At 43.8% G+C, this 27,337-nt stretch overlaps 1 protein-coding gene across 5 annotated transcripts in view; it reads right to left on the minus strand.

Moving 5' to 3' along the window:
- RIC8B (RIC8 guanine nucleotide exchange factor B) overlaps window positions 1–27,337 on the minus strand; it is a 52,042-nt gene that overhangs the window by 17,883 nt on the left and 6,822 nt on the right. For all 5 annotated transcript variants that reach the window (XM_053252077.1, XM_053252081.1, XM_053252079.1 and 2 more), the window contains 5 exons: window positions 21,048–21,656; window positions 16,573–16,667; window positions 6,692–6,854; window positions 2,865–2,960; window positions 643–787 (listed from right to left, as the gene is read on the minus strand). In XM_053252077.1, coding sequence (XP_053108052.1) covers window positions 643–787; window positions 2,865–2,960; window positions 6,692–6,854; window positions 16,573–16,667; window positions 21,048–21,656 — 1,108 coding nt within the window. The remainder of the gene's footprint in view (window positions 1–642; window positions 788–2,864; window positions 2,961–6,691; window positions 6,855–16,572; window positions 16,668–21,047; window positions 21,657–27,337) is intronic.

Consider the following 27,337-nt stretch of genomic DNA (forward strand, 5'->3'; position numbering starts at 1 on the left):
ACTCCGTTTGAAGGGCAGGGTAGAAATACAAACAAACAACATTAAAAATGCTAGTTTGGTAACATTTAAATATTCTGCAGAGTGGCAGTCCTTGCAAAATACATAACACACCCAAACACATGGCCAAATTACCTGGATTAAGCTTGCTGTCTCATTATTCTACCATATCCACACCCAGCACAGTACCTCCAGTGACTGTTGCTGGTGTCTATCCTACGTTTCTTTTAGATTGTGAGCCCTTTGGGGACAGGGATCCATCTTATTCATTATTTTTCTGTGTAAACCGCCCTGAGCCATTTTTGGAAGGGCGGTATTGAAATCAAATAACTAACTAACTAACTAACTAACTAAATGTGGTAAGAAGACTTTACCACATAGGAGATACAGATGAAGGAAAAGATGTAACCCAAGTTTGCAAATAAGTCCACAAAAGTTATTCATCTCCTCCCCAAACCTTGCCTATAAATAATTTATGACTTACTAACTGCTTAAAAGCATTACATCTCCTCCAATTTACAAGAGATAGCCTCCCAGGTTACCTAGAAGCAATTTTTCACTTGCGGAGAGGTGATCAGAAGAGTGTCTATTTAGAAGCCTGCCAAAACCATCCACCCATGTTCACAGATAAGAGCCAGACTGTACCTCTCTCTTTACAAAGGACAAAAAGGAATTCTGCAGCAATTTGCTTCACTCCGAGGTCAACATGAGTCATGAGACGCACTAGTTTGTTTCTCAGTGTTGTGCCAACTTCAGGACGATTAGATACATCTCTCAAAGGAGGCAAAACCTGAAGATATAAAGAAAAGAAAACAATTAATTCCCAATGGAAAGTGTTGACACACTTACTGTCTTATCTCAAGTTTCTGAAAAAGGTTCTGCTTCCAGCACTCTTTTTGCACAGCTAATAGATAACAAACAACTGAACATACAAAGCCTCTGCAAAAGAGTTACACTTCTTGTCTTTCAAAGGCAATCGGATATTTTGGGCCTCCAGAGACTGTACAGGTAACTTATCTCATACAATATAATTACCTGCACCCCTTCTCAATCTTCCACCAGGTATTTTATTGTCCAAACAGATGTGCAGCTAGTGGTGTTATAATTAGTTTGATAAAATACTTATGTTTCACACATACATACTTAAAACTGCTCAAAAAAGCAGAGCAGCAGTTATGGAGATATCCAGTGGTTCAATTATTTTAAAAGTAATTAGATCGTATCCCTTGTGATAAAAACACCCTTGTCAAAATTTGGTATTACTTTTGAAGAACGAGTACCATGCCTGGAAAAGCAGCGAGGTGGTGGAGGAGCAGATAAGGTCCTGCTTACCTGCTTTTTAAAAGGAGCCGACCCCCGTCCCGCTGAACCAGTTCCAATGCTGGCGCCTGAACCAGTTTGGCGCTTCCCTAAGAAGGTGCCGAACTGGTTCGGGCACATCCCTGCTACCTATAACTATTTGAGAAACAATCAGAACCACCAGATAGCCTGCTGAAATTTAAAGTCATCTTATCAGCATCTTACCAGTTACTAGAGACAAACCAAACTACACTGGAGATCCACAATTTGGATCTGCCATGAGTTTCTAAAAGTGTCAGATGACACTTTTGGCAGAAGGTGGCAATGGCAGAAGATTCCAAATCAGAAATAGGCTGCAACATTAAGGGAGGAAAGGGTTAACCCTTTCATGATTAAAATAGCCCACAGGAAGCTAAGAAGGTTACCAGTAATTTTCTCCCACTGGACAGATATTGAAAATTTTCCCTGCTAGGCAAAATAGTGGCTGCAGGTAGGCTTAAAAACTGGGGAAATGCTGTGGAATGGGGGTGGGGCAGGGGAGGGTTAATCTGTCCCCTGGCACCATGGTCCTGACCTGGGCTCCCTGCTATGGCTGATCTTACAGAAAACCCATGGCAGGTTCTACTCATGGATCTCTTATGTCACATCTAGCCGCACTCTTAAAGTAATGAAAAAACTGAACATATGGCCAAGAATAAGATACATGCAATTAAAGATCTGGGCAGCCTTAACTCCGAATCCATGAATATAATTAAATAGGAACATAGGAACCTGCTATATATGAGTCCGACCACTGTCTACACAGACTGGCAGCAGCTTCTCCAAGGTTGCAGGCAGGAATCTCTCTCAGCCCTATCTTGGAGATGCCAGGAAGGGAACTTGGAATCTAGATGCTCTTCCCAGAGTGGCTCTATCCCCTAAGAATTTCTGTCAGTGCTCACATGTTGATGCAAATTTGAATGAGCTTGGTAGATTAACCTGCACACTCATGACAAAGTTCAAATAAAACATTCAAATGCTTCAGTAGAAAGGAGGGAAAGCTATACACCCCAAGATCTGAAAGACGTGTCTTTCTCTCTAGACTTGTCAAACAGCCAGGAAACGTTAAACATTCCTTAAGGGAAAGTGTTTGAATATCAGATACCCACATGACTAAACTAACACAGCTTGATGTCCCTTTAAGAACTGTAAATTAAGAACTGTCTGACATGAATATAATAACTGGCCTTGGGGTTCACTCTCAGTGTTCCTCACCTTTAATCTAGGAGTGTTAATTGGCTAACTTTGGGACTTTGTGCAGTTCTTATGGTCATTTCAGAGGGGTTGGTGTTAAATCCTTTATTCTATATATAGATAATTGGCTTCACTGCTCTGACATCATTTTGAATCTTGCTCCAGCTGGTAGATCTTGGGATTCTAGTAAAACATAAAATAAAACCATGCAAGCCAGAACTTTGCTTGCCCTTGCTGTGCAGAACCTAATGTGTGACTGGTACATTATAAAAGAACAACAAAATCTAACCTGTTACAAACCAAATATTTTCAGTACTCCGTTACCCATGTCTCACCTGAGCTTTTATAAATTTCCTTATGTTCCGATGGGATCGGCAGCATCTTGTCAGTAAACTGAGAACTGGGGTGAGACCTTCCCGATAGCTGCTTCCCTAGAGCAACAACAAAGAATTCATGGGCAATTACATTATTCTTCTAGAGAAGCTGACATTTTCCACCACACCTTATATTCTCAATTTAGTTTGTCTCAATACTGGAGGCCAGGCAACTACAGTTCCCTGGTGGGATCCCCATGTCTGAAAATACACTGCACGTATACAAAACAGCTGCAATCAACTAATGCTTCCCAACCACATTTACTGTAAGTTTTCAGACACTGAAATTACCTTAGAACAGGGGTTCCCAACCAGTGGTGCTTTGAAGTGGTGGTAGGCGTACCCCCATTGGAACTTCGAAGAGCCCCTGGTGGCACAGTGTATGTGCCATGATTTGAATGTTGAATTGTGCACCTTTTCTGCTGCTCCTGCCACCCTTTTTCCCACCCGGGTAGCTCAGGGGTGGGGAAGAGCTGAAAGCTATCTGGGCAAGCCCAGCTTCTGAGTGGGGACAGGCAGGCTAGGAAGCGTGCTGCCTGGTGGGGGCCGAGGAGATGAGACTGAAGAATGCTGAGCAATGTTTTCCCCATGTGACCTCCTTGCACTCCCTCCAGGCCACAAGTCACCAGGACTGGCGCTTTCTGCTCTGTCTCTCTTCTCAAGGGCCATACAGAAAGGCTGCCCACCTGCTCTCCCAAGACTTGGGAGAGTGGGTGGGCAGCCTCCCTGCATGGCCCTCAAGGAGAGAGATAGAGTGGAAAGCAGTACGCTCAGCCCCAGTCATGGCAACTTACGGTCAGGGAGGAGGCGCAAGGAGGCCTTGTGGGGAGCAGTCTCCAGTCCCATCTCCTCGGCCACACCCGAGGCATCACGCTTCCCAGCCTGCCAGTCCCCCGCTGAGAAGCTGGGCCTCCCCAGATGGCTTCTGGCTTCCTTCCCCTCCAACCCCGAGCTACCAGGTGGGGGAAAGGCAGCAGGAGCAGCAGAAAAGGCATGCAGTGCAAGCGCACCACTCTTATTCTACACATTTTTAAAATACCTACACACTTGAGTGTTGTCAGTTCTTAGGAACAAATTAGATGTATGTGACAAGCCTCCAAATTGTGTGTGCTTTTATTAATGAAAAACAGCCATGGGAGGCTGAACTTGAGGAGGGATAAACAGGTTGCTTACCTGTAACAGATAATCTGGTAGTGGTTCTGGACATTCACAACTGTCTTCATAACTGTGGGTTCTGCGCCTGCGCAGATCAAATTCGGTTAGAATTCGTTAGCTCCTCACGGCGCCCATAACCGCACTGTGCACATGACTGCAATACCCTCTAGCAGCGGTTGGGAGTCCTCTTACTCAGTTTCTTGCTGACCGCTATTCGGATCAGTCCTCGGAAACAGTTGCTCCTCGGAAAGTTAATCTTTACTCTTTTACGACCACGGAACGGATTTGACTACTCTTTGAGAAAACCATCAGACTTGACGAAATCTCGGACACCCATTTTGACGTGGAATGGATGACGATTCTACTTCCATTTTCCTCACGGATTTGGCAAAATTCTTGGCCTCTCCCTTTTGACCACGGACCGAACGACAATCTCTCCAAAACTACAGATGAAGGCGACGCAGAAAGCGGGTAAGGAGAAAACCATATTTAAAAGGTGCGCCAACTGCTGTGGTAAACCCCCCGCTACAGACGGCCACAACCTCTGTTTGTTTTGTTTGGGAGAGGCCCATGATGCCACTAAGTGCTCCGTCTGTGTAACCTTCAGTAAACAGACACTTAAAAACCGCGAGATATGTTTAAAAGTGTATTTGATAGAGGAAGCACTTCTGCCTAAGAAGACTCCCGCTGCTTCCTCGGTGCCAGGACCTGCATCAGAGACGCAGTCTAAAGTCCTGGCGAAGCCGAAAATGGCTGCAGCAGCAAAGGCATTGATGTCGACCGCCTCGACTTCAAAATCTACGGCAGAATTTAAGAAGCCGGCGGGCCCCCACTCTAGCCCTAAGAAAAGGGCAAAAGCTCCTGCGCCGGAGCACCATAGCCAGCACAAGGAGCACCATGGCCAGGGTTCGACTCACACCCCCTCGCCATCGAACCTACAAACTTTGGAAGCACCTCGGCACCGAGCAATCTCGTTTTCCCTGGCGTCGACTCTGTGTCAGTCGCTATTGACGCCTCGCTCGCTAACACAAGATCGGGTGAGATTGACGATGAGGGCAAAGGCTCCAGATCGGGATCAGTCGACGTCGAAGTTGACGCCAGCCACGGTGGCGGAGGAACGGGTGCACTCGACATCGAAGGCACAGCCAAAGTCCATCCCGTCCGCATCGGAGCCAGTGCCAGGGTCTCCTGGAGGGGTGTCAAATCCGTTCCGTAGTCGTAAAAGAGTAAAGATTAACTTTCCGAGGAGCAACTGTTTCCGAGGACTGATCCGAATGGCGGTCAGCAAGAAACTGAGTAAGAGGATGCCCAACTGCTGCTAGAGGGTACTGCAGTCACGTGCACAGTGTGGTCATGGGCGTTGCAAGGAGCTAACGAATTCTAACCGAAGCTGATCTGCGCAGGCGCAGAATCCACAGTTATGAATGTCTAGAACCACTACCCAGATGCTTAATTCTTTCCTCTCCAACCATTTTTCTGATCAAAATGACTCCTTTCAGGAAGCTTTTTCACCCACAGCTGCTATTCAAAAATCTCTCTCTCTCTCTCTCTCTCTCACACACACACACACAGAAAAGAATTACAGTACACACTAGGCATGTGCACGGACCGGTTCGGAGGCCATTCTAAAGGCCTCCAGACCGGTCCGGACACGGGTGGTTTTGGTTCGGGTGGGAGGTTCTAAGAAAGTACTGGGGGGGGCTTTACTTACCCCCCAAAGAACATCACCTTATTCTTTTGAGTAAGCGGGCGGCATACCTCCCTGCCGCCCGCTTCATTCCCCCTCTGGCGCGGCTCTTCTCCTTTAAATTCTCAATCGGGCGGCAGGGTATCTTCCAGTCCCTGCCGCCTGGCTCTTCATCAATGTCTTCAATCAGATGGCAGCCGCCCCCTGTGCACCCCCAAGACCCCTGCCGCCCCTTCCCTTCCCATTTCAAGGGGTCGGCAGGAGAACTCCCCTGCCGACCCCGTCCCCTTCCCCAGCAGCGCTGCAAATGGCTTCTAGGAAGCCTTTTGTGCGCCTGCGCAAAAGGCTTCCTAGAAGCCATTTGCAGCGCAGCCGGGGAAGCGAGCGGACGGCAGGGAGTTCTCCCGCCGCCCGCTCGCTAAAGTTAACGCTCTCTAAAGTTAACTTTAGCGAGCGGGCGGCGGGAGAACTCCCTGCCGTCCGCTCGCTTCCCCGGCTGTGCTGCAAATGGCTTCCTAGAAGCCATTTGCAGCGCAGCTGGGGAAGGGGACGGGGTCGGCAGGGGAGTTCTCCTGCCGACCCCTTGAAATGGGAAGGGAAGGGGCGGCAGGGGTCTTGGGGGTGCACAGGGGGCGGCCGCCAGCTGATTGAAGACATTGATGAAGAGCCAGGCGGCAGGGACTGGAAGATACCCTGCCGCCCGATTGAGAATTTAAAGGAGAAGAGCCGCGCCAGAGGGGGAATGAAGCGGGCGGCAGGGAGGTATGCCGCCCGCTTACACAAAAGAATAAGGTGACGTTCTTTGGGGGGTAAGTAAAGCCCCCCCCGTACTTTCTTAGAACCTCCCACCCCAGTGCCGGACCGCAGTTCCGCGGTTCCGTGCACACCTCTAGTACACACATCTGCCATATAATATTTAGGTTAGCCCTTATATGCCACCCCTTACCTTGTCAATTCTCTTCTCCATAAATTTCAGCAGGACCTGAATTGCATCCATATTCATACCATTGTATTTTATATCGGTTTCTTCTGCGGACTCTTGAGTTGAAGGACTTATAAGGACATCCAAACAAGAAACTGGAACATTGCTTAAAAGGTTGATTGCATTGCTGAAAGAGATTTTAAACACTCATGACATCATTTTCTTAAACACATACCCATAAATAACTGTGTGTCTTTATTTTCAAGAATTTGTGCTAAAGAATCTGCAGATAACATAGGAGTTAATGAAACACTCTTGGAACAATAACATAAAATAATGGATTATAATCCTGCACTAATGTAATAGCTGGTACAACCCATTTCACGCAGCTAATTTTGCTAATGAAATAAGTCTTGAGATGAGTGCTGTGGGAGCACGGAAAAGAGGGCAGCATTTCGTACTGTGCAGAGAATTCATTGTCTCTGCTTTCATTTTTAAAAGTGGCAAGTATTATGGTTAGAAAGATAGGCCTGAAAGTGCATGGGCAATGCCTGTTGATACATAATATCTGCAGTGACCAGAGGAAAGGCATCTGTGATTTTGCTCTTCCCATGACCAGTGGAACCAAAATAAATTATGCAAAATAAGAGAAATTACACATATTTGCTCATTTAGCCCAATTCACACAGGCTGCAGAATTCAGCTTTTCTTGGCACAGGATGTGGACTGCCTGGGCACAGAATCTTAGTGTGACCCTAAGAGCCTGATGCTGTGTGCTACCGGGCAGTGGTAGCAGAACACAGACCATATGTTAGCTTTGCCCTTTCCTGTGGGGCTGGGAGTCTGCCCCGATAATAGAACAGAAAAGGCCACTATGGGTATTGCTGTGCTGTGAAAAGAACACCTCAGAGAGGCTTTGACTGGGAGGCTGTAAGGCTCTCATGGCCCCTAATGCAGACAAGCAGACTGCATTTGCCTAGTTATCTCTGGAAATTGGAAGCTTTTCTAGGAGATGTGTACATCTCTTATTCCCAGTTACATGAGACTCTGCAGAAACCACTCTATCCAAAGTCTCTGTTCTGAGCCTACCGGAGAAGGGGGTTGCTTCTGCTTCGCCATGTCTGCTTTCCCACAACCACCAATCACTGCAACCAGGTATGTTCTAAGCAAAAAATAAGATGACAGAACATGCCAGTGTGAGCTTGAATGGGGATTACTAAAAATTCAGATATAATGTGTTGTGCCCCAATTTCTGAAGCAACTGCTCCAGGTTAGCTACAGATCTGGTATGCATACCAGCAAACAAGAACGACGAATGACAGCTGCATTGATACGAATGTCATCTCTTTCACACAACAAGCCTGTGTAGCACGTTACATCAGTTCCATTTCTGGGGAATGCATAGAAGGAGTTGAAGTAATAATGTGAGAAATTTGAAGAGATCTCCAGCACGGGGGGGGGGGGGGAGAACAAAAACAAAACACGAGCTCCTGACAGCAAGTTTCTAGGACACTGAAAGTGTGGGCAGATGAGACCATATTTCCATTTTCTCCTCAATGAGCCTAGTCACTTCTGACCCCGAACAGCAAACTGACAGTCATCCCAGCCTGTCTACCATGCCTGAGGGAAAGACTCCTGAGGAAACAAGTCAACTTTAAAATGAATGTGAAGAGCTTGCAGACTTCATAGATCTTTTAGTCTTGAAATAAACTCAAGTTTCTTGAAAGGTGAATTTTACACAGGGAAAGCTGTTACATTTGTGATAAAGTAACTGCAAAGGAACAGATCTACATACAAAGTCATTCATGAGAAGTAGCTTCCTACATGATTTGGTCCATGTCAACCACACCAACTGTCAGGAGCTGCCTGGGTTGGAGGCTGAGAACCATAAACTCTCTATACAACTGTCCTGTATGGCAAACCACTGAACTGCAACAGCCGCACCAGAACATAGATTCTTCAAGTCCTAGAGTGGTCCCATTCAACTGGGCTGCCACTGGATTCCTCCTGAGCAGGAAGGATATAAAGGCCAAACTAAGGCTCTGCCTGAGTAACAAGGTCTTCTTGGTCCCAGTATCTGAAATTGCTGGTTTCTCTGCTCAGTTTGGACTCCTGTCTTCAGTCTGAACTTTCAGATTCCCTCCTGGTCCTAGTCTGTCTGTTTGACTTAGTTTCAACTCCAACTCTTGACTTGCCTTCCAAAACTAATCCCGGATGTATCTTCTCAGTTTCTAATTCCCAGTTCCTGGTCTTTCCCCCCACACCTGTCTCTCTGCTCAGCCCCCCCAGTCCTGACTTTAGACTCTAAATTATTCTGTGATCTCTGAAAAAGGACTTCTGGTACATTACCGCTTTCTTGCCACATTTATCATCCAACAGATTTCTCCAAATATCAAAATCTTACTGTCTCACAGTTACAAGTTATTGTTGGAAATGATAATATTTAGCAACTGGTTCTTTACATATCTGAAGCTTGTCATTCTGACATTAATGATGCATCATGCCTTTTCAAACTGCTTCAGGGAATCTGAGGTGGAAGCAGAAGAGAAGTCTCTTCACAATTAGTTTTGCATTTTAAGGTAAACTTTAACAATAAAAAATGTTGAAGTATACCAACAACAGTGCTTTGGGGGGAAAATGCTGTATTTTCTATCTCTCCAAGCAATGAACAAAACAAGCTTGAGTGAACAAAACAAAGCATGTAAGGTATTACCCCAGTCAGAGTCAAAGCAGAACTAGTTGTGCCCATTACAGTGTCATGTACAGAAGGACAGGAGGGCCTCAATATCTGTGGATCCGTTATCTGTGGATTCACGTATCCGCGGTCAGGTAAAAGACACCCAACCTCGGCATATAGGGATAAATAGAAAAAGAAAACAACACATGTTGACTTCGCTTATCTGCGGTTTGGGGGGGGGGGCTAGAAAGGTCCGGGGAGATCATTTCTGCCCACCATTTTGTGTTTTGGAGCCTCAAAATGGCTCCAATAAGAAAAGGAAAACTCCCAGAACTTTTCAGCTGATTTGGAAGCATTCTGGGGCACAGCGAAACATTGTAGGGAGCTTCCTACCACATTTCCCCCCCAAAATGTGTCCAATTTCTGACAATTTTACCAACGACTAGGAACCCAAATCCCACAATCCCATAGCCCCTCAATGACTCAATATTCACAGTTTCCATATCCGTGGTTGCAGCCAGGAATGGAACCCACGCAAATACTGAGGTCCTCCTGTATTTCAAAGGAAACCACAGCCTTAAAAGTAAGAGAGAGTATCAACATATGAAGATGAAATAATAATAGAGAAACTAAGGAAACATATTTTTCAGAATTAAGTGGTAAAAAGTTATTGTTCCCATTCAGATGTTATACATATTGCTGGCTTACATACATGTATCTAATGCTGACTAGTTTGTAATTATGTACATAGTAGTCATCTCTTATAAACAGATATGTCTACTGAACTATTATCCAGGTGCAATTAACTTGGACTTGCCCCTAAATATCTTTCAAAGCCCACTTTCCCATTTCCTTGAGATTTTACAATGACTTGTGAAGCTACATAAGCTTGATTATGTACAACACTTAGATGTCTTGATTTATGATCAGGCACATGCTAATAATCCCACTATGAACTGGTAATGGTTTAGTGAGGCATGAAAGAGCGAGGCACAAAATATCAACAACATTCAGAGAAGCTATTAAAATGTTACAGACAGCTGTGGTTACCAACTGACTGGAAACAAAAATGTCCCAGCCACTTCTGGGGATCTGGGGCATGAGTTGCCAGACAAGAGAGGTCAAGTATGTGTGGCATCGGCCCACATGAAAGTTGATCTGGCCACTATACAAGTCTCTGGGTCTCTGAATTGCATCTAGAGTGAGGGAGTAAGTGGCAAGGAAGAGAAGTCAGGCTCCCTCCCTCCCAGCAGGACCATGGTGCTCATCTGCACTCCCACACAATGGTGGCAAGCAACAGCAGGGTTGAGGGGCAGAATGGAAAGCAAGGAGTTGTTAGGCTTAACTAGTGCAAACAGACTTTGCTACTAGCCCAGCCCACCTGAATTCAGCCTGCCTGAGACCCACGTGGGGCCAGCCAAGGATGAGCAGTGGCCGTGGAGGAATGCGACAGACACCAACACAGCCAGGCCAGACAGTAGCCAAGAGAAATCATATTCTAGAATTCCAAAATTTAAGTTAAAGGACTGAGAGGCAAGTAAATGTTATTGTGCTAATGCAAGGCTTGAAAATGGGAGTTTAAAGAATCATCTGGTCTGGCCTATTTGTATACCTCACTGTTGGTTCATTGTTCCCATTTCTGAAGGTCATTAGTCTAAGAAGCTTTGGAAGGGGTGTCTGAAGCTATTGTGACAAGCTCTTTAAAAAAAATCCTCCCCTCCCTCCCCTCATTTTGGGTAGTCTTAAAATCTTTACAACTGCCTAGCTAGAAAAGAGTGTAGAGTCAATTTCGATTAGTGGCATCCAATGTATAAGCTCACAATCTGCTTTATATCACTACATGTGTTAATTACTTTTGATCTGATCTTTTAATAATTATATATCCACACACATGGGCAGGGGGAGAGGAGAGAGAAACTCTGTGCCCATAAACTAGCGATATTGTATCTGATATCCTCAAAGCATTTAAGCCACAGCCTCAAATGGAGAGTAAAGCAATATTAACATAAATCTGCTCAAAATCAGAGTATTTGAAATTGTTTCAATAATATTAAGCACAATCGTTAGGATGAGAGTGTTAGCCAACAATTAACAAGTCTCTTTGCTCTCCTGTCACTTTCTTCAAACATTTAATATTTTCTCTGCTGCTTATATCTGGTAAGTTTCTTAGTTTTCAGCTTTTTATTTATAACTTTTAATTTGAAACTTTAAAAATTTGTATAATTTGGGTTAAACCACTTTAAAATGTGGTTTTAGCCTGGTCTTTTAACTTTTAAAATATTATTATTTTTAATGGTTCTATATTGTATCTATTGTATTAATGTTGTAAGCTGCCCTGAGCAGTAGGGTGCTGGAGGGGTGGAGTATAAACATTTAAAATAAAATAATAAAATAGATTCTAACATTTCCATTCCACTTTTCAAAGGGCCCAAGGTGAAATCATAGTTACAATAAGTTATTTGCATGAGATCCGCCCCCTCCCCCTCGGTCAGCAACCACAGAAGATTGTGTTCCTTTTTGCTTACCAGAAGCAGCAACAAACATTATCAACAGAAGCAGAAGTGAAGGACACATGTGGCAGAGCAGGTTCTGCTTTAAACACCTTGTTTTTCACAAGATAGCCTATTTTCAGCCAGACTTAGCAAGAAACACACACAATTTGATCCAACAATAATTGTGCAGATTGGATCCTTTTCATTAAAAAGCAACAACCCTTTTTACAGGTTTCATATTAAGCAATGGTGTTCCCAAACACGTACAAAATTAATTTTCTGGATCACTGTGCCTGAGCTATTCTTTTCAATAACCAAAGCCTGGCTTTCTGATCTTTGTCACTCGCCTGACAGTTTTATTTGTGGTAGAGGAGTGTATGAAATTCTCCAGCTACCAGGAAGTCAGCCACTGTGCACAGATCTACACAATAGTGTTTGCATTCTTCCTCCAGGGGGCCAAAATGCTGCGTATATTATTCTCCTTTCTCAGCTTCCGAGAGATCATTAATCACCGAGACATGACATCCACCCACTCTCATCCCCCTCCTGGTATGCAAATATGGAAGCAAACAACTGTTTAGCACCACTGAAGGCCTTGATTAAAATCTTGTTAGTGGGCAAACATGGCATTTGCTTTAATGTACAATAATTTAAATTGCAGGTATTTAAATAAATGACTTGATGGAGAGAACCACAGCAACCAATACAGAGATTCCTATACACATCTTCTATTAAACAGAGTGCACAGACACATTTATGATATAAAAATAGATCTGATTTTTAAAATCTTGTTTGAATAAAAGTTACATTCAAGGTTTATATTTAAAGAGAGACACATTGAAGCTTATATTCATAATCCCTTAAAACTGAACCAATGGTCCTCTGGACCTCTACCAAACACAAGTCAAAGCCTGCTTTGCTATGTACAAGAATGAACCAAGGGCAAAAGTGTAACTTTTGAGGTCAAGCATGATAAATCACAATAGGTCATGAATTGTATTTATTATGCAAACCATGAATATCTAGTCAATGTCAGCCACACAGCGCATCATGCAGAAACACTGTTCTGCCCACCAAATGCTAACCCTTGCTCCTGAAAAGTTCTAGGCACTGCAAGTGATCTTGCTTTGGGTTCTTCTATTGCCACAATGGTCCCCTTTTGCAATTACCACTTCTATAATGCAGAAGGCATGTAGACTATATGGCCAAAGCTTTTGATTATGTTCCTGTTTAGTATAAAGCTTCTATTTAGTTATAAGCAGATATGTTGCTCTTCTTGGAAATTTAAATCATAATTAAAAATCAAGTCAGCCTGCTGTGAATGACATACATTTTCAGGTAGACACCACCCAGAAAATGTGTGAACTCCTAGGCTGACCATCTAGGAACTGTGTGGATACTGCCTCAAGTTCCATAATGGAAGAAAAACAAAACATAAATGTAACAATTTTAAAATCTAAACAAAAACAAGACACTTTTAAGATATTGTTTGTTAGGAAGCAAAGGGCACTTTTCCGGCATCCTCACCACAATATTAACAAAAAACAGTCACAGTAATATTAACACAATATTAACAAAACATGTCACATTTGAAAAAGCTTCCACCCATGTTATAAACTGGTATACAATCGGTATAATGCAGCTGATCACTTGCATACAAATGACACTGAATTCAGGAGCCTGAACATCCATTTGTCCAGTTTAAAGTTTCTAACCCATGAAGTTTGGAGCGGGGAGGAAGAAAAACAACAAAAATGCCAAACCCTTAGAACAGTGGTTCCCAACCTGGGGGCCTCCATATGTTGTTAAACATTGTGGCTGGGGGGCTGATGGGAGTTGTAGTTCAGCAACATTTGGAAGCCCCCAGATTAGGAACCACTTCCTTCAAATATACAGCATCTGGCATTCTTGCAAAAAAAAAAAAAAAAGAGGACACCTCTCTTCCCCTGCTCTTGGATACCTAATTTTATTATCCTAACATTTTCCCACGACCTAAGAAGCTTTCTTCCATCAGTCCCTCTCCACATAAAGATCACAAAAATCCCAGAACAGTCCACCACTCACACTTGTTAACTTGTGTTACGTATGCAAGTTTGTATATTAATTACAGAAACCCAATTTTGATACTTTAAAAGCACAGCATTCCAGAGCCCCTGGGGATGTGACCAAGTCCATAATTAATACACAAAAGCAGGCTGGAGCTGTACAGAAAGACTTGCCATGCGGCCAGAGAGGCTACTTAAGAACATGAACTGTGCTGCTTGGTCAGACCAAAAGGGCCCATCCCACCCCCCCCCCCCTTTGCACTGTGACTGTCTTGAGAGTACAAGAAGCTAAGCAGAGGCTGTTGCTGCAAGACTGTGCCAAGGCAAAATTTAAAGTTCTGTGACCACTTCAAAATGAGATATATATCAGATTATAAAACTACCGAGTACAAATATTTGGAGAGAAAGTGAGATTGATGCTTGACGAGTATACAACTACATACTTCCTGATCACAACCACAGGAATGATATTATACAAGAGCACTAGCCATAATGCACATCTGCCATACAACTTCTTAAAAGCGATGTGGGGTGGGTGGGTAGGTAGAAAAGACAGACACACCACACTTTCCCGAAAATCTGATAGGGACAGTTGAAGGAAATGGCAGTTGTCTAGCTTTTCCATAGCAACCACGAACTGCCCTGAAAATAGAAGCACAGCAAGCAGTGACAACACCGAGATGGAAAGTGGAAAATCGCAGACTACTCTGGCTACACAGGAGGAGAGTACTGTCTTCTGCATGATACACTAACAGGTCTACATAACCCAGGATGATAGAAAATGGAGACATGGCTTAAATAAGAGTTGGCAAAGACTTGGCCTTTAACACACCTAAAAAGGTATCTCATTGACCACAGAGTAAGGCACGAGGGAACCAGACAATATAAATCTAAAGGTGGCTACACAGTAGACCAGTGCAAAAATGCAGCTTTGAAGCACCAGAGATGAATAATTTGCCCCTCACCACTTACCCCACATGGAGGCAGCTGTTCCCCTGGGCTTACCTTTGTGCAAAGCAGTCTGTGCACAGCATCAGGGGAGAGCTGTTAAAGAGAGCAAAGCCCTGATGCAGGTGTGATGGAAGGCATGCATGGAACACTGGGAAATGTAGTCCTTCCCAGAGCACTATGGAGAAAGTGCCGGAGTGTTCTGCGCACACCTTCCACAACATCACCAGCACTTCCCAAAGCTTTGCTCCCTTCAAGGTCCCTCTCCCGATGCTGTGCGTGGACCATTCTGCGCAGAGGTAAGCTGGGACAGTGGCAATCTCTGTGCGGGGTGAGGTGCAGATGATTCGGCTTCGGCATTCTGAACCTGATCTTAGCAGCACTACCTGTTTGCTAGGCACAGTACATACCACGGGATATATGTGGACCTACTCAGGTGTTCATGAGTACCTCTGAGCAAGATGAACTGGCATCAAGCTGTCATCCCTTCTTATGCCCCATTGCAAGTAGATGATGTAGGAGCTGTGTGTGTTGGGATATCCAGCGCAAGGGATCACATGCTCAAACGACTGTGGTTTGACCTTGCTTTTGTACGCAGAAAGGGAGTGAGGAAGGAGCAGAGATGACAAACAGGAACCCAAGGACTGCTCTTAATTTTACCACACTAGGTGGGACGAGAAGAGTAATACCAGCACAGCCCTTGAGTCCACCAAATGTGGACTGGTGAAGAGAGGGGGGAAGAAAGCAGAGCTTAATAAGAATGGGGATGAGGGAGGGTTAACTAGAAAGAAAAGATGCTCCCCCTGCCACACGCTCCCCCAAAGGTGAGGCTATATTGGCTGTTCAGGAAAGGCTTTGCAGAAAAACAGGGTTTTGAGGCAGGAATCGGGCAACAAAATAGGCTCTACTTAAAGCGCTGCTAAAAAGGCAGTGGGTCTGCAGCTGTTAAATGTCTAAGTGAAGGGATCAGACAGCTACAAGTCATCAAGAAGAGGTCAAATTAAGAAACTCACCTTTGGCAGGCATTGCTTCAGGTTATGCCTTAATGCCAAGGCCAACCAACAAACATTTGAAATAGTGGCAGGAAAAAAGGGAAACAAATGAACATTTAGTTGTGTCCCAGGTATCTGTATACTGTAGACCAGTATTTGCTTACTGCAGTTTCAGACCTGACTTGGTGCATCATACAGTCCAGAAGAGGATGAACTGAGCACTGAGGGGCATGCAGGCGACCCAACTCAATGCTGACCATAGCGGACAACTGCCAGCACCACAATTCTTACTTAGCTATGCCTTAAGTACTGCCCACTCTACTTCCCTGAAAACCTATCTGTCCATAAGTCCAGCCTTACGTTGAACCCTCCAACACTTTGTCAAGGCAGCAGAAGCCATGTGCTGGTCCAGCATGCAAAAACAAGTCTGCAATACCAGATACAGGAGCACAGTCATGAGCTGGGAACTTCTAAGCTTTTCTCCTTGGCATATATTTTAAAACGTAGAATTAAATTTTTGATTCAGATTCCGGCAGTTTTTAAACTCTCTTAAGTCACTTTCCTTTTTTTCCATTTTACAAAACACTGGAGAGACAGAAGTTCGTATCCAGTTTCCCTTTTTTCAGAGGAAGGGAACATTTGGATCCCCCCCGCACCCCTGCGCCAAGCAGAAGATCCAACAGAAACAGATGGGTACCCAGCCAAACCAAAACATCATCCTTAATATAAATGGATCTATAATTCCACCAACCTGTGCAACTCTTCTGTTTTGTCTTCAGTGGGGCCCAGAGTTAATAAGCAGTGACGCAGAATGGCAGTCATATAACGGAATTCATGAGAGTCATTCTAAATAAATACAAATTATGAAGAGGGAGATATTTCATTGTCAAGACCACAAATGAGGATTTCAGGTCATTAGACCAAAAGGAATTAAAATAAAGGACTATCACACTACCAAAGCCAAACCTGTTCCATCATAAGATCTGCCCAATCTAGTTCCAAGCAATCCAAAAGCAAGAATCATCATTGCTTATGTGAGACGATACCAGTCTTGCCTTTTTCAGGACAGGCAAGATTTAAACGCAAAAACCTCTATTTACATTTGTCAGGATCAAGTCTCTGGACTGGACTTGCCTCATCTTTCTGTGAATGTGCATCACTTACTGTTTCTTGCAAGCTGTCTGCAGCCTCATTTGCTGCTGGGACTAATTCATAAGCCTTCTTAGAAGTCTAGGCAAGCTTTACCTTGGCAATGTTCTTTGATTTAGGGTTCCAGGATGGTGTGTCAATCCATCTATCCTTGTCTGCCTCCTAGGACTCTCTCTAGTTGCTGTGCTTTGGAACATAGGAAGCTGCTTTATACTGAGTCAGTCCATTGGCCCATCTAGCTCAATATTACCTATGCTGACTTTTTGCAGTGGGTCTACAAGGTTTTAGGCAGGTCTTTCCTAGCCCTACCTGAAGATGCCAGGGATTGAACCTGGACACTTTAACATGCAAAGCAGATGTTCTACCTGGGGTCATGGTAGCAGCTATGACCCCTAGATGGATTCATGCAAAGCAGCTATGACCCCATCCCCATCAACCCAACCAGTTTCCCTGTGCTTAAAAAGCAAGCAGTCACCAGACTGCCTAAATTTCCTGCCTTAGATTGCTTTGCTCTCAGTTCCAGAAACATCATGTAACAATTTGCCTTGGACCTTGCTTCTGGGATGAGTTCTGGCCGTGGCTGCAAGGCAGAGTTCTGCTAGTTTGCCCTGGGAAAATATTCAGGCTTAAATGATTTGCAGATAAGGCCACTCAAAATGCCACTCTTTCATTTTTCTTGTGTACATACAGTACATATATTTGTTTCGACTACTGATTGTCTTCACTATGTAACACTGCCTTTATAGGATGCTGCGGTCTCAGAAGTGGAAACCCCCCATTGCAGGGAAACCATTTCTCCTCCTATTTATCCAAGCTGACATTCAAAACACTCAATTTCTCCACCTGCAGGCTGAAATGGCAAGTCCTTCCTGGACTGTACCAAGTGCTAATTCTGCACAGCTGAATAACGGTAGTTCTTGGTCGATAATTTCCACATTCCACAATATCTTTCACTACTAGTGAGAAGTCAAAGCATTTCCCCATCCAAGCTACTCTGCCCAACTTCCTATGTTCCCTGGAAATTTATTCATAAATCAGTGTCCAGTTCCCTACCACACCTGCTCAAACATCCATGCTCTCCTCCCTGTTAAGAGCCTAAGCAAGATTGTGAAGAACATGCAAACACCAAATTCATACCAATTGCAGGGCACATCCCTTTAAAACAGGGGGTTTACACAGCCCCTTTAAAGCGGAGGAGAACAGGTCCATACCTGCTCCACTGCCGTCATTCCAACGCTCCCCCCAGCTATGCCCGTGCACCAGTAGGGCATCCCCCAGCTGCCCCTGTGCGGCGCCAGCACACACATGGCTTCTGTGCATGCATGACACCATTTGTATGGTCAGGATGCACGGAGGCCATGTGTGCACCAGTGTTGCACAGGGGCAGCTGGGGAATAGCTGGGGGGAGCGTCGGGATGAAGGCGAGCGGAGGAGGAGGAGGAGCAGGTATGGACCAGCTCCTCCTCCACTTTAAAGTAAGCCCTCAGTTTTAAAGGGATGTGACCTGCGATTCGGCAACCGAATTGTGATTCAACACATCCCTAACACACACGCGCACGCACACACTTTTCTTCTTTTGAAAACAAAGCTCTTTAGGGCATAGGATTGACCTAAATAGTCCATTGTATTTTAGCACTCCAGGCTTCACTAGAAGTATATTAAGGGCTAGAATGAGAAGAATATGCTCAGCATTACTAGCTTTAGTAGCACTATAATATGCTCCAGAGAAATTCTTACCACTTTCTGTAAAAAGCAAGACTGAATTATATTTTCTTCATTAAAAATCGAATTTCTCTAGATCTCTGTAATTTACCCATTATGAATTATGTTTCTAACACCTAAATCTTTCACCAACTGTACTTAGGATACTGTTTACATTTAGATTAATAATTTGTTTTATGTATTTAACAAGTAGCTACAGGGAACGTTTCTGGAAATTTTTGCACAACAATGGCTTGATAGGAAATAGTTGTATAAAGAGTATTTGCACTTCCCCATCTAGTAGTAGTAGTTTCTCCAGCATTAAAGTACTCCTCTTCTGTACTGCTTGCTCTGCCAATGCACTAGAGCAGGGGTAGGCATCCACAGCTCTCCAGCTGTTGTTTAACTACAATTTATTGTGGCTGGGAATGATGGAAGTTTATTTATTTTTATTTATTTATTGTTAAATTTATATACCGCCTTTCATTAAAGCAATCCCAAGGCGGTTTACAGCAAAAAATTTTTAACACAAGATGGTAAAAAAGACACAATTAAAATATTAAGTGGGGGAAAAATATTAAACAAATCTGATTTAAAAATTTAAAACAAAAAGCATAAAAGCAATAAAGATTATAAAGAGCAGCAGCAGAGAATCAAATAAATGCCTGGGCAAAAAGCCAAGATTTTACATTTTTTCTGAAAGCTGTGATGGAAACTGAGGAGCGAATAGCCACCGGGAGAGCATTCCAGAGTCTGGGGGCAGCAACAGAGAAGGCCCTGTCCCGCGTACACAACAATCGAGCCTCACTGTCGGCACCCGGAGCACAGCCCCCTCAGATGATCTTGTCAAGCAGGCAGCAACCCTTGGGAGCAGGCGGTGCCTCAGGTATCCCGGGCCCAAACCATTTAGGGCTTTAAAAGTTAAAACCAGCACCTTGAATTGGACCCGGAAACAAACTGGTAGCCAGTGTAGCTCTTTCAAAATGGGTGTGATGTGCTCCCAACGGGCAGCTCCAGATAAAACCCTAGCTGCCGTATTTTTCACTAGCTACAGTTTCCGGATGTTCTTCAAGGGCAGCCCCATGTAGAGCACGTTACAGTAATCCAGCCTTGACGTAACTAAGGCATGGGTAACTGTGGCCAGATCTGCCTTCTCGAGAAAGGGACGCAGCTGGCGCACCAGCCGAAGCCGTGCAAAGGCACCCCTGGCCACCGCCTCCACCTGAGCTTCCAAAAGCAGAGCCGGGTCCAGTAATACCCCCAAGCTGTGTACTTGTTTCTTCAAGGGGAGTGCAACCCAATCCAGAACCGGTAAAATCTCCTCATCCCGATTGGCTCTCCTACTGACCAACATTACCTCTGCCTTGTCTGGATTCAATTTCAGTTTATTAGCCCACATCCAACCCATCACGGCCTCCAGCCCCCGATTCAGGACATCCACCGCCTCCCTAGGATCAGGTGACAAGGAGAGATAGATCTGAGTGTCATCTGCATATTACTGACAACTCAGTTCAAGTCCCCGGATGACCTCTCCCAGCGGTTTCATGTAGATGTTAAACAGCATGGGGGACAAGTCCAAACCCTGCAGGACCCCACATGCCAATGGTCACGGAGCCGAGCAGTAGTCCCCCAGCACCTGTTGTAGTTCAACAAAGCTGGAGAGCCAAGGTTGCCTAACTCTGCTCTAGGGAGTAAACCACTCCTATTCACTTTAGCAAATCCACAGCTACCAAGATGAAGTGTGGAAATAAACTGAGAATATAGGTGAAAATGCACCTTAAGATATGTTTGCATTACCCAGTTTGTTTCTGGGAGAAAAGACAAGCGTGTACACTCTCTCCACCCTGGACAGAAGTACAAGAATGCCATGTGAAGTAGCCAGCAGGATGGGATGTTGCCCATTATTGAATTTGCTGAAGGAGAGGGCATGGTGGGTAAGAAGGACTCAACCTACTGCTTAAGACAGAGTCCTTTCCACCAACAGATCTATTTTATTATATTAAATAAAATCTATACCCCAATGCCAGATCAAAGAATGTGAACAGAAAAGAAAAAGTGATTCTTCCACACAACTTAAGGTATTTTGAAACAACTTTAGATGCAGGATAGATTCTACTGCCCTGTACTTGAGTGCGATTCCAGAAACCAGGTGGCCCAGTACCGTTTCTCAAGACACTCCTCTAAGTTCAATTCAAGTTGCACGGGTCACCTCCTTTTGAAACTCATGCAGTATTGCACCAGGGAACTGTTAGTATGGGTCGTCTTGACTTCTGCTACAGCTGAAAGTAATCTCAACTGAAAGTATCAAAGTAATCCCAACAGACAATCTCTAGCAGAGAAATAAATCTAGTCAGGATATGTCAGCACAGGCCTTACCTCACTGTGTACATTCCAGCTGTCGAGTGTTACATTAAAGAGAGCTTTCAGGGCTTCAATAGCACAATCCGTCTCTTGTAGTGACAAAGGTGACATTTCTTGGTCATCAGCTGTGATATATTTATCTGTCCATCTTATGCTAAATGCACTTTCCAAGGCCTGAGTCAACAGTGGCAATCCCTGAAGATCATAACGCAACTGTGACCTAATATCTGTGTGCAGAAGGGAAAGGAGGAAGAGGAGGCGTAAATCAAAGCATTTAATGTCTTCGACAAATTGTTGATCCTTGCACTTTTTCAGGAGATTGCAAAGCATAGCTGCCAGGTTCAGTTCCAGACTGAGTTTCTGTGCAGCTGGACTGTTGAAAACAATGTTACAAAGGCATTTTAAAGCTTCCACTATGACAGGGAAATCAGCGACATCCTCCAAAGGATCTTCCATGGTGTCCAGTTTTGCCAGCTTCATCAAGATTTGCAAGTTTTCTTTTGTTGTTACAGGAACTAAAACTTTCTTGTCTCTTGAGAGAATGCGAAGAGCTTCCAGGCAAGTGACTCTACAGGATGTTTTTATATCTTTGTCCAGCAGATGTAATATTCCTTCACAAAGTTGCTGAGCATCCGGGGAGGGGGGTGGGGGAGGAGAAGAAAGCAGAGGTTATGATATAGAATGTACCACACATGCATGTGCGCACACACAGAGAGAGGTTTATAATAAGGCATCAACACTCTTCAAAATATGTAGCTTATTGTGTGCTCTACATGATTTATTAGGTTTTCAAAAAAGAGCAAACAAATAAAAATTAAACCCACAAGAAATAGATGCCTCACTGCTTCAAGCCATTTATTGACTGAATAGCAAAGAAGCATGTCAGCTTTTTACTCGTACATCAGTTGTCAGTTTCCCAAATACCTAGAACATCAAATGCAGTGACTTGTCCAGTTGTGTCACACAAATAATCTAAATATATTTCTGGACATGAGGATCACAAGAATTCAGTGTTTATAAAGACAGACACACACACACCAAATATACTTTATATATAACTGCAATCACCTATCTGGAACTATTTATTAGCTGCCTCCTTTAACATATAAAGCTATCTAGCTTTTATGTGCACGCCAGGTTTAGGGCCATATTAGATGTCAAGGAACCCCTGAAGCTGTACAGGGTTGCTGCTAATTTGGACTAAAGGAAAAGGTAAAGTGTGCCTTTAAGTCGATTTCGACTCCTGGTGCCCACAGAGCCCTGTGGTTTTCTTTGGTAGAATACAGGAGGGGTTCACCATTGCCTCCTCCCATGCAGTATGAGATGATGCCTTTCAGCATCTTCCTATATCGCTGCTGCTCGATAGAGGCATACCAGCGGGGATTCGAACTGACAACCTTCTGCTTGTTAGTCAAGCATTCCTCCACTGTGCCACTTAAGGTGTACTTTAGACTAGCCACTAACAAATTTAAGCACTCTGTGTTCCTTATGCAATAAGTCTCAAAAAAATAAAAATAAAAATAAAAATAAAAATAAAAAACCCAGAAAGAAAAGAAAAGAAGAGACAAGAAAAGAAAAAGAAAAAGCTCCCCAAAATATTGTCAGCAGCACAGACTAAATTTTCCATCATTTGCTTGTTACATTTCCCTCAATAGACAATAATTAGTGTTGGGCTTATAACTGCTTAGCTGAAAGGGGAGCAGTGTGTTTCATCTATGGAAATTAGTGGTCATCATGTGGGCCTTTGAGCATACTTGTCTACTCTGAACACCTTTCTTCTGATGCTTCAGATAATTAAAAACATGCAGAATAAGTTCCTATGATGTTGTGAGGCAGGCACCCAAAAGCAGGTCTCAATAAATTGTTAAATATTTTATCTGGCTACTCAAATTATGAAGCTCTAACTGAACTCTGAGACTCTTATTCTTATGTACTGCAATGTGGTGATGCATTCAAGCCATAATTCTGTACTTCTTTTCTACAGAAATTTGTAAAGTTAGGAATTATGCAGAGAATAGTGAAGCAAAATAAACCGATAAAATTACCAACCTGGTGTGGTGTGTGTGTGTGTCTCATATACATTGCACAGGACTGCTGGCAGTACCTAGTAGTTTGGTCTCACTGGGGATTATTTGCCAAAGTACATGATGTCCCTAGTCTCCCAAACAAATGATAATTGGCATAATGTCACACCACCTTCTCCTGGCCTAGCTTCAAGATTTTGTAGTTCATTATGTCTTTTGACCCAAGGCCTTCTCAGTTTTAAATCCTCTCTTGATTTTAATTAAGCCCTCCATAGGGGGCTCATGAGATAGGCATGTTTTTAATTTATTGAACTCAATCTAGTTCTGCAGCCTTTCATTGGGCAGAATGATTACAATCAAGGCAATGGGAACTTCAGGAATAAAGCAGTCCATAAATAAGCAGCTTTCCCGCCCGCCTTCTTCCCTTGTTGCTCTAATTCATTCAAACTCTTGCAAGGGCCAATATCATGCCTATTATTGCCTGTTTAGGGTACAGAACAAGTTGTCATCAACAAGAGACTAGCTAAACTCTTAACTGCGGTGCTGTTCTCAGGCTGCTTGTAGCTAAGTTGAACATAAATTGTAAGGGGCAAGGGAAAAACAATATCCTATCCAGCCTACACAGACTACCAAATTACTTTGCTGTGCCATGCAAGCTGTAGCCTTACACTTTAAGCTGTATGTTGGCGATTTGGATTGATTGGATTTGGACTATTGGATTTGGATTGATTGGATTTGGACTATTATGGAATCCAACTACTTAAGAAGTTTGTATCCTGTGCTCCCATCCGCTCCCATCCCAAGTCAGCTGGCCAAGGCTGACTAGGAAAAAGAAAAAGGATGTTGGCTACATGTGAGTGGGTGACAAATGGCAACTGGGGTTCAATGTGAGCAAGTAAAAGTGATGCATATTTGGGCAACCCCGCCACCGCCCAAATCAACATATACACTGACTGGGTCTGAGCTGTCTGTGACTGACCAAGAGAGAGGTTGTGGTAGACAGCTCGTTGAAAGTGTCGACTCAGTGAAAAAGACAAATTCCATGCGACAGATCATTAGGAAGGGGACTGAAAATAAAAATGCTAATATTATGATGCCCATATACATATCAATGGTGCGGCCACTATTGGAGTACTGCGTGCAGTTCTGGTAATTGTATCTTAAGAAGGACATTATAGAACTGGAAAAGGTGTAGAAGAGGGCAACCAAGATGATCAGGGGCCTGGAGCACCTTCCTTATGAGGCAAGGATACTGCAACTGGGGCTCCTTAGTTCAGAAAAGAGGCGACTATGGGGAGAGATGATCAAGGTGTATAAAATTATGCATGGAGTAGAGAGGGTGGACAGAGAGAAATGTTTCTCCCTCTCTCACAACACTAGAATGAGGGGTCAATCAAAGAAACTGAATGGCAGGAAATGTAGGGCCAACAAAAGGCAGTACTTTTTCACACAGCACAGCACACTAATCTGTGGAATTCTCTGCCACAGGATGTGGTGATGGCTACTAGCTTTGATGGCTTTAAAAGGGGCTTGGACAGAACCATGGAGGACAGGTCTATCTATAGCTACTAGTCTGGTGGCAATAGTCCACCTTCAGCTTCAGAGGCAAGATGCCTCTGAATAGTAGTTGAATTGGAGCAACAGCAAGAGAGAGAGCATGCCCTCACCTCTTGCTTGTGGGCTTCTCAGAGGTATCTAGTGGGCCACTGTGGGAAACAGGATGCTGGTCTAAACAGGCCTTGGGCCTGATCCAGCAGGGCTGTTCTTATTATGAGACACAGGAGGGCAGGTCATATGGTGTCCAGCCTTCTATAACTAGCTAATTCATATCTGCTACCTGTGGCCAGTGAGTAAAATTTTAAAGGGTTAAATTAAGCCAGCAACAGTTCCCCCCCGCCTTAAAAAAGAATAATCTATATTAAGCTTTTTCCTTACCACATACGTACCCCAGGGTTTTATGTTGACAAGCTATGATAATGGTAAAGATAACAAGGGTGGGGAGGAATTAAAGCTTTTGCCAAGCAGCTAGGAATCAAATGGAATTTCAGTACCAACAAAAATGAATGATGCCAAATAATTTTTGCTGGCTGCTGCTAGTCAGCAATTAAGGATTTAACAGCAGCAGAATTTGAGCTGCCCTTATTAAGTTTCAGATAAATACTCTTAGTGAGTGAAGTATATACCTTGCACCTGTATCATTCTAAGCTATTTCAATTCTCAGGAAGTCAGAATTTATGTCAGTATTTATTCTTCCAATTACTTTCACTTTCCCACCTTAATCCCAAAGCAATCAGGCCTGGAAAATTAAAGTCTGCCTAGCTATTAAGTATCCAACAAGTTCTTATTATAGTTAGAAGAAATCCAGCAGCGTGTGGATTTTTCTGAAGCATGAACTCCTGGGATGTCCCAGGTTACACTGCAACTGATGACTCAGCCTACCTAAGGTGGTGGTGGTGATGGGGTGGGGGAGGAATCCCAGACTCCCGAGAACAGCTAAAGGTCTAATTTATTAAGCAACAATAATCACATGCTAGCAGTGCTGAAAAGGTTCCTGCATCAGTTCCAACGCTTTTGTGGAAGACTGTGTGAATTTTATAGACAAGTATTACTTACAAACCTGCCTGCAGTTTCCACCCACATTATCTGCACTATACTGTCCCCACAGGAAGGGGCTTCAAGTTATGTTCTATTGCCTTGCATTTACAACACCATCATTGTGACCCAACATCTTGATGTCCTAAAAGGGGACAAAGCCAACCAAGACACTTGGGGCATAATACAAAATCCCTGGCAGTCATGAGGTGAACAAAGAGGACCATTTGCCAAGCAGGGATATAGTATACATGGACCAATTTGGAAAGCAGGTTATCTACATATCATTCTGCCAAGTCATAGTTTTATCATAATTCAGTTAAAGCGGGGGGGGGGGGGATGCTATTGTGACAAATGGTGGCCATTTCACAGATGATGCCAACAGGTGTTTGCAAACAAATATACTAACATGGACACAATAATCAGACTACTTGGATCAGAGTAAGATAGCTCAATAGATCATTCCATAAGATCAATTCAACATTAATGCAGATATGTGTATTGAAACAGTTGACACAAAAAAGTAAATCTGGAAAAGGACCAAAAGTCATGAGTTGCTGTGGATTGGTGGCTCATCTGTTCAGGGAGATCGTATTCAGCCTGTTCTGAATGGGGTTGCACTTCCCCTAAAGAATCAGGTTCAGAGAGTACCCAAGATCCGGCACTGTCATCTGAGTCCCAAGCGGCTTCTGTAGCATGGAGTTCCTTTTACCTTTTTTCCTCCTTTCTTGAATAAATAATCTAGCCACAGTTATCCAGATAGGATTAAACCCTTGTTTAGGGGGATGGAGCCATGGCATCTAGTTTGCATGCAGAAACTCCCAGATCCAATCCCTGGCATCTCCAGGAAGAGCTGGGAAAGTCTCCTGCTTGAAACCTTGGAGAGCTGCTGCCAGTGTAGACAATACTGAGCTCGATGGACCAATGGACTGGCAGCTTCTAATGTCACTAATGACACTGTACTTTCTAGGACTGACTACCATAACATGTTGTATGTCAAGCTACCTTTGAAGACTGCCCAGAAGTGGCAGTGACTTCAGAATATACCTCCTAAAAACTAACTTGCCCTCTGCTAACTGGGCAAAGAGGCACCTTTTAATGTGGTGATTCTCTTTTATTTAGCAGGGGAGAGTAACTGGCCCTATCCACCCGCAGCACAGTACCTCCAGTGACTGTTGCTGGTGTCTACGTTTCTTTTTAGACTGTGAACCCTTTGGGGACAGGGATCCATCTTATTTATTTCTCTGTGTAAACCACCCTGAGCCATTTTTGGTACGGCAATATAGAAATTGAATAAATAATAAATAAGCAAGCAAGTAAGTAAATAAATGGTAGCTGTCACCAGGAACATAATCTGCTAGTTCTTAAACAGTTGCATTGGCTTTGGGTCCACTTCTGAGCAAAATTCAAAGTCCAATTGCTTTGTTTTTAGCTGTAAACGGTTTGGGACACAGGTATCTGAAAGGGCAGGGCTCAGGAAATCCACTAGTCTAGTTGTCTGTGATGAGTGAAAAATTAAGCCTGATGAATGGGAAAGTTCCTGACGAGCAATATACCAACACAGCACAATTAGTAAAAAAATGTTGTCTGGGCTGGTGAACAGAGCCAACATTTCTTGACCTGTGAAAGAATGTCTCCTCCTTCATACCCCTACCTGTGCCCTGAGAGCATCTTTGGAGGCCCTCCTCC

The sequence above is a fragment of the Hemicordylus capensis genome, chromosome 5 (assembly GCF_027244095.1).
Source record: "Hemicordylus capensis ecotype Gifberg chromosome 5, rHemCap1.1.pri, whole genome shotgun sequence".
NCBI classification, from domain to species: Eukaryota; Metazoa; Chordata; class Lepidosauria; order Squamata; family Cordylidae; genus Hemicordylus; species Hemicordylus capensis.